Source organism: Chrysochloris asiatica, unplaced genomic scaffold (genome assembly GCF_000296735.1).
Source record: "Chrysochloris asiatica unplaced genomic scaffold, ChrAsi1.0 scaffold00181, whole genome shotgun sequence".
Taxonomy (NCBI): Eukaryota; Metazoa; Chordata; class Mammalia; order Afrosoricida; family Chrysochloridae; genus Chrysochloris; species Chrysochloris asiatica.
This window is the reverse complement of record NW_006408699.1, coordinates 3,488,259-3,496,775: the sequence shown is the minus strand read 5'-3', so window position 1 is coordinate 3,496,775 and position 8,517 is coordinate 3,488,259. Positions and strand designations below refer to the sequence as shown.

The following is an 8,517-nucleotide window of genomic DNA, read 5'->3' as shown; positions in this document are numbered from 1 at the left end:
TCCGAGGCTGTAAATCTTTATTGTCGTTATGTGCCGTGGAGTCGGTTCCGACCCATAGCGACCCTGTACAGGGTTTCCGAGGCTGTAAATCTTTACAGGAGCAGAAAGCCTCATCTTTCTCCATGGAACAGCTACCAGAGCTCCTTAAAAGAATAAGTACCTAGGAATATATTTAACCAGGAATATGAAAGACTTATATAATGAAAAACATAAAACTGCTTTAAGGGATTAAATACCTAAATAAATGGCAAGATATTCTGTGCTCATGGACTGGAAGACTAACATTATTAAGAAGCTATCACTACTCTGGTAGCGTAGTGGTTACGAATTGAATTGCAAAACTCAAGGTCAGCAGTTTGAAACTACCAGCTGTTCCAGGGGAGAAAGATGAGGCTTTCTGCTCCTGTAAAGATTTACAGCCTTGGAAACCCTGCACAGGGTCACTAGGGGTTGGAACCGACTCCACGGCACATCACCACCACCACCACCACCACTACCTAGAGCTATCTATACAGTCAATGCTATCAAGATCAAAATTCTAACAGCATCTTTGAAGAAATGGAAAAGTCTTCAAGTTCACATGGAATTACAAGGGATTTCAAGCAGCCAAAATACTTTAATAAGCTACAGTAATCAAAACAGTCTAGCATTAGTATAATAAACACAAAGATCAATGTAATACAATTGAGAGGTCAGAAATAAACCAAAACATAGACAGTCAACTGATTTTATACAAGATTGTTAAACATGCAATGGAGCAAGAATAATTTCTTTTATAAATGATGTTGGGACAACTAGATATCCACATTCAAAAGAATGAAGGACTCATACCTCACACTACATAAAAAAATTAACTCAAAATGGATCAAGGAACTAAATGCAAAAACTGAAACCATAAAGCCCCTAAAAGAAAAATCGGTATTGTTTCAGAGCCTAGTTTTTAACAATGGATTCTTGGATATGATACCAAAAACATTAGCAACAATAAAACAAAACAGATAAATTGGATTTCATCAAAATAAAAAACTTTTGTTCAACAAAGGACTTCAACAACAAAGTGATATGGCAACCTACAGATGGAAAAAAATTGGGGGAAGCCTATATCAGTTTAGGATTTAATATCCACAATATAAAAATAATTCCTACAATTTAACAAAAAGACAATTCAATTTAAAAATGGGCAAATGATTCAAATAGACATTTTACTACAGAAACTATGGCCAATAAACACATGAAAAGATGTTGCTCTTAAAATGACATTCAGCCACACTTGCAGATTATACCCACTTGACCTGGCTTCAATGACTGGATGATCAGAGCTCAACCAGAAGAAGAAAGAAGAGGAATAACAGAGTAATCTGAAACAATTTGATGAACTTGACCTACACCTATGGATGCAATAGCTCCAAAGAGGGAACAAATCCTTACAGCAAGAATCATTCCCACCCCCTCCACACAGAGTAGTCAGGGATGGGCAACTTGGACACTGGCTACCCAAAATGGGGTGGGGGTGGGGGGACTACAAAGGCAAAAAGTGACTGGCTTACAAGCTTTCAAGAGGGAACCTGGTGCTAGGGAGCATGGCAGAGGGCAGAATCTCCAGTAGGTACTATTCAATATGTTTGGGCAGAGCTGATGAAAGGAGATACAGGTGGGTAACTCGTGATACTGTAGGGAATAATGCTTATCAGGACGGATTATGAGGGTTGGAAATGCAAAGGTAGAAGTTTTGTAACAAGGAAGGGAGTGATTAATTCTCCAGGATAGGAGCGGAGGCCTCTGGGACCATCAACGGAGAAGAGCCAAGACAGGACCCTACCCAGAGAAACAGAGATGCCTGAGATGGAGACAGAGATGATGATGTGGAGTGATGAAGCGACTGGGGAATTTGGACCCAGAGAGGGAAAGGGACTGTGGGCCGAAAACTGGGGGGAGGAGGGGGAAGTGTAGGGGGCGGGTTTCTGGGATATACCCTTTGGGTGGTCGATGATGCATGGAGGGGATTGTAACCATGGCAGTGAGATGATATACCATGGAATGAATGTAAAACTAAAGTTCTCCCATGTAAACTATCATATAATTTTCAATAAAACATTAAAAAAAAAAAAAAAAAAAAAAAAAAAAAAAACACAGAGGGAACCTAGAGCCATAGGGCTGGAAGGCAGAATCTCTAGTGAGTAGTATCCAATCAGTCTAGGCGGGGCTAATGAAATGAAATGCAGACAGGTCTCTTGTGATACAATAGTGAATAATTGTTGTCAGGACTGATTGTGAAGGTTGGAAATGTAAAGGTAGACGTTTTATGGCAAGGAAGGGAGTGATTAACTTTTCAGTCTAGGAGTGGAGGTCCCTAGGACCATTAACGGAGAAGAGTGGAGTGCGGGACCCTACCCAGAGAAGCAGTGATGCCTGAGATGATGATGACGTGGAGAGATGGAGCAGCTGGGGACTTTAGATCCAGAGAGGGAGAGTGACTGTGTGCTGAAGACTGGGGGGAGGCGTGTGGGGGGCAGGCTTGTAGTGTATACCCTTTGGTTAGTTGATGATGCATAGAGGGAATTGTAACCATGGCAAGGAAACAATGTATGAAAGAATGAATGTAAAACTAATGTTCTCCCATATAAACTATCACATAACTCACAATAAAACATTAAAAAAAAAAGAAAAAAGAAAATCACATTCAGTGAATTTGGACTCAGATCTTGTAAGACAAAGTAGAGCTGTCCAGTAGGGCTTTCAAGGTTACAAATCTTGACAGAAGCAGATTAACATAGCTTCCTTTCATACAGTAGCTAATGGGTTCAAACCATAGACCTTGAAGTTAGCAGCCAAGTGCTTAACCACTGCACCACCAATATTCATTTGCTCTTTCACCAAAAACAAACCCACTACCATCGAGTCAATTCTGACTCACAGCAAGCCTGTACAGGGTTTCTGATGCTGTAAATCTTTACAGAAGCAGAAAGTCATCTTTCTCCTGAGCAGCAGCTGATAGGTTTGAACTAATGATCATGTAGCTAGCAGTCCAGCGCTTATCCTATAGCCACACCAAGGTTCCTTATTGTTGCTATTATTTAATGAAGTCAAGTAGGTTCTGACTCATAGCAACCCTGTATAAAGTTTCCAAGTAGCAACTGATGGATTTGAACCACCAACCTTATGGTGAGCAGTCCAGTTCTTATCCTACATCACCACACCAGGACTCCTTATTAGAAAGACGAAAATCAAAACCACAATGATATACTACTGTACCCAGAGCAGGCTATCTAGGATTTAAAGAAAGAAAGAAAACAACTGGTGTTAGCTAGAATATAGAGAAACTTTAACCACTGCTGGCATTCTGCTGTGCAAAATGGCACAGTCACTGTGGAAAACAGTTTGGCTGTTCCTCAAAAATTTGAATATATAACTACCATATAATCCAGTAATTCCACTTGTAGGTATCTACCCAAAAGACTTGAAAGCATCACACAACAAATGTAAGCCAATGTTCACTGTAGAACTATTCACAGTAATCAAAAAGTAGAAACAACTTAAACTTCATCCACAGAAGACTGGATAAACAAAATGTGTTATATGCATACAATGGAACATTCAGACATAAAGAAGAATGAAATCCTGATACATATTACAACACAGATGAATTTTGGAAGCCTTATGCTGAGTGAAGTCAATCACAATAGGGAAAATATCACCCATCAGTAGATGAAATATCTAGAATAGGCAAATACAGCCTCGGAAACCCTGTACAGGGTCGCTATGCATCGGAACTGACTCCACGGCACACAGCCACCACCACCAAAGCTCATTAGTGGTTACCAAGGATGGGAGAAAGTCAAGGGAAGGAGCAGCCACTATTTAGGAAACACTGAGTTTCTATTTATGATGATGGAAAATCTGATAATGTCTACTGGCGATAGTTTCACAAGATTAATATAATTGGTGTCACTAAGTTGTGTATGTGAAAAATTGTTGTAAAAAGATATGTAACGTATTTGCATGTACAATTTTAATACACCCAAATGTGCTAAATATATATATATGTTTTTACAGCAATTAAATAAAGAAAAATCCTAGTCAAGGAAATAACCGAATCTCTTAGGTGAGACTTAACCTATCATTACATTATTACTGAGAAGTCTTGAGTCATGGTTTGACATATAATCTAAAATTATTGAACTTTACTCCTAAGACTTAGTTTTCTTTGCTTTTTACAGTAAAAACTTGTAAGATTAACAAGATTAACTTTTACTCTAAAAATTAAATAAATAAAAATTGAAACTTTCAGAGCCAAGTATACCTGCTACAGTATTTAACACTTGCTTTTTCAAGCATTAAATAGAATACATTTTTTTCCCCTTTATGTCTGACAATTACCTGGTCTTTAAGTTAATCAAAATATACTGTTATTTTTTTGGTATACTTTGTCAGTAAGATTAGAATGAAAGGAATTAAATATTCATACCTGTATAATTTATATGACTGTGTATTCCACAAAACTATGGTTCCATCAGCTGCCCCTGATGCCAAACAAGTGGAATCAGGGGAAAACCGGCAAACCCTCACAGGGCTACCACTGGGCTGTTCCATCACTGCCAAAGTCTGCCCGTTTTGTATATTCCATAGCACAGTGGTACCATCTGTTGAACAAGAAGCCAAAAGATGTCCTGAAGGGGAAAAACAGCAGCAGTGGACGGCATATGTGTGAAACTTCAAAGGAGAGTGTGGCAGTTCTGTGAAGTCACTTAAGGAGTACAGGCGAATTGTTTTGTCCAAGGAGCAAGTAGCCAAGAGGGAAAAGGAGAAGGCACAACAATTGACATCATCACCATGATCCGCTAATGTGTGAATTAGTTTCACCATGTTCTTTGTTTGACGTGAAACAGCCTGCAATTTTTTAAAAAGATAGAGGTTACTTTGTCCTGGGAACCAAAAAACGCAACTCAAATCTATACAAAAGCACCTAACACCAAATTACAAGTGTGTTCAAAGAAAGCGCCGACATTTGTATATTTAAAGGATCATTTATCCTACTTGAGATAAGGATAACTTGGAGAGGCATACACACTTAAGACTATAGCCTCTGTTATGTTATGTTATGACTCTTTGAGTAGGTTCCAACTCATAGTGACCCTAGGCACACGTGAACAAAAGACTGCCCAGTCCTGGGCCATCCTCCCAATTTGTAGTTATGTCTGAGCCCACTGTTGCAGCCGCTATGTCAATCCTTCACATTGGGGGGCTGCTGACAAGCAAATCTATATTGCCACACCAATCAAGTTCCACAACTGCAAAAGAACTCTGTCAAAGAACTTCAAATAGATTGGATCGTGAACATCTCAAACCTCAGGTCTTTATAAACTCTATCTCACAGCTTATTAATTCTCAACATTGCCTATTCCAGATCTACTAGGCACAGAAGGATGAACACTGGACTGAAAGGTTGAAGGTTCAAACCCATCAGTCACTCCTCAGAAACCACTATGAGTTAGAACCAACTCAACAGCGCTTAACAACAATAATCTCACTACAAAGACATTTTTCACTATTTTGACAAACTGTCTCAGCTGTTCCTTCCACAGGGTAGAGCCAGGGTTATTTGGTCTGCCTTTAAGATGCAAATGTAGGACTTGATCATAAAAAATAAAGGCAAAACAAAACAAAAAACTAAGGGCCTCATTCTTGTGTGAGTGGCATGTAGAAAGCTATCATGACATGGTTTGTCATTGTGTCTGATAAAGAACAAAATGAAAGATTTGATGTAAGGAACTAACTGAATAAATCAAGATCCAGAAAAGATAATGAAAGTGGGGGTATAAACTGATTTTACCAAACTATATGCTGTTGTTGTTTAGCGCCATTGAGTCATTTCTGACCCACAGTGATCCTGTATAGGGTTTCTAAGACCAATACCCTTGCAGTCCAAATGGCTTTGCAGTCTGGTGCATTAACCCACAGGGCCACACCAGGACTTCAGCCAAACGGTATACTCAAGTACAAATTTACAAACCTAGAATAAAATCCAAGCTCTTCACCCTGGCAACACCACCTGGTTTCTACTTCTCAGATACCACACCTGCAGCTATGCTCCCTTCTCTTCTTTCTGAATTCCTGACCAATGTGATCCTCTCTTGGGTCTTCACAGCTGTTTGTTCTTGTGCTGGAATTGTCTCTTCCCTTTGCTCTTGGAATTGGCTGGTTTCTGTTTCTCATTCAGGTGTCAACTGGAATGTCAGAGAAGGTTTCTCAATCTAAACTAGCACACACCCCATTATAATTCTCAATGTAGTCATGACCCTCTGATACACTTCTTTATGGGGAGTCCTAGTGTGTCGCTGCAGGATAAGCACTTCTAACAGCAAGGTTAGCAGCTCAAACCAACCAGCCACTCCTTGGAAACCTTATACAGATACAGAGTCGCTATGAGTCGGATTTGACTAGACGGTGTATACCAACATACTTGTTTTTATATTTGTTCATTTTATTCTATTGTCTTCCCTAAGAGGATGTAAGTTCCAAATGGGTACAGATATTGTACACCATGCTCACGTCTATATCCACAGCATTTAAAACAATGCCAAGCACCGAATATATTCAAGTAAATCCTTGACTTAATATTTACTTTTTTTGTGTGTATTTTATGTTTTTGCATATCTTGTATATTTAATGCAATACTAACATATGCTACTGGGGAAATACTGTAAAATAAGACAATAAATCAACCTTGCAGGTAGGGTTTGTAAAATTCATACTCTCTTGTCCTAATCTTGTTTATTTAAGGAAATCTCTAAGAACAGAAGGACTGTTGTTGTTAAGTGCCCTCGAGTCCGTTCCGACCCACCAGCGACCCTGTATAGGGTTCCGAGGAGCGGTTGGTAAGCTTGAACACAGCCTACTCTGCGGTTCAAACCGACCTTGTTGTTCAGCACATTCCACCAAAAGGATTTGTTTTGTGCCTTTTCCCATTTTCATTTTATTCCAAACTTTCAGTCTCTCCCTCTTTTTGTTTGTTTGTTTGTTTGTTTGTTTTCAAACAAACCACAACAAACCCAAAACCAACGAAAGCCAGCAAACCTATATTACAACACTAAACACAAACAAGCTCACGTGGTGATTTTGGAAAAACTCCCAAATGCCAACCTTCCTTACAAGTGCTCTTCGGTCTTTTTCCAAAGAAAATTTCCTGTTAACTTTGGCCTCCCCACCTGGGGGCCCTGGGCTCCCACCGCAGTCCAGGGCAAGTTAGCGCTGTCTTCCTACTCCTACCTGCCCCTGGAGAAGGGCATAACTCCGGCCTCCGCGAACACGCTAAATCCCCAGTAAAAGGAGTCAACTCGTCGGTGTCAACGCAAGCAGCCCCATCTAATCCAACGCAAACACAGCCTGTGCCACGAATCCCCAAGATAAAACCTGCCACTTACTCCCCCCGCAGGCGAGGTTTCTGCCGACCCAGCGACTCCGGGCCAGAGCACGGCCTCGGCTGCTGCGCTCTCGGTTCGAGGCGGCCGTGGGCCCCGGACCTTCGGAGAGACGGGTGGTTGGGCGGACAGGGCACGACTGATGCTCCAGTCAAGGTGCCAGCCGGTCTCTGTCACATGCCCAGAAATGGAAACCCGGTTCCAACGCTGAGACCCTAGAGGGTATGCAAGCTAAGGGAGCCAGCAGCCAAGCGGCATCCCTCGAAAGCCGGCTGCACTCCCCCACCTGTCGCAGCTGCGCTTATCAGGTCCGTGGGTATGACCCTCAGGTGCGGGGAGCTGAGATGGTCACGTGATACTCAGGTGGGGCGGGCGTGGCCACAGTCCTAGGAGACCCTGGAACAGGCCCCGCCCTTCCGGGGGAGGAAGGGCGTTCCGGCGCATGCGCGTCTTTTCTCTCCCTGACAGCCTGCTGGTGTCTGAGTTTAGGTTCTCTGATACAGATGTGTTTAGACTTGACAGGAAAGAGCTTTTGTTGCAGTTTTGTCAGTTGCGGGAGGTCTAACAAATGTTGCATGACAATGAAATGTGGTTTTAAAAGGGGGAGTTGTATAAAGTGGATATCCCAGCTTAGAGTTTTGAATCTACCCTGTTGGTATGGAGTCCCTGGGTAGCAATCCACGCGTGAGCAATGGGCTCTGTTTGGGTTTTGCACTCTTTTCTCTCTCTGACCTTCCTCACTAGGTCTCTCTTTAGGCTTTCTGTGCCCTCAGCAGCCTACGACTTTGCCTTCTGCCACCACCTCTGGAGTCCTGAAGTGGCACTATAGGAAAAGCAGTGGAGCTGCTAAATGCAACGTCGGCTGTTCGAACTCACCAGCCCCTCCTTAGAAACCCTATACAGGGTCGCTATAAGTTGGAAGGGACTACACGACACTTAACAACAACCACCTCTATGTTCAGATCTCCCAATGTTTCTTCAGGCCAGGCTGCTTGCCTCCTTCTGCACCCACTCCCCCAGTGCTGCTATTTTCCCTGCCCAACAAGCAGGTCCTAATAGTTAACCATGATGTCACCGGAACCAAATATGCCTTTATTCT

At 41.9% G+C, this 8,517-nt stretch overlaps 1 protein-coding gene across 2 annotated transcripts in view; it reads right to left on the bottom strand.

Annotated features, from left to right (window-relative positions):
* WDSUB1 (WD repeat, sterile alpha motif and U-box domain containing 1) overlaps positions 1–4,887 on the bottom strand; it is an 85,376-nt gene extending 80,489 nt beyond the window's left edge. Inside the window, exon 1 of one of the 2 annotated variants that reach the window (XM_006872030.1) lies at positions 4,466–4,887. In XM_006872030.1, coding sequence (XP_006872092.1) covers positions 4,466–4,863 — 398 coding nt within the window. In that variant the 5' untranslated portion in view covers positions 4,864–4,887. The remainder of the gene's footprint in view (positions 1–4,465) is intronic. The other variant, XM_006872031.1, reaches the window with a different exon arrangement.
* Positions 4,888–8,517: the final 3,630 nt, after the last annotated feature.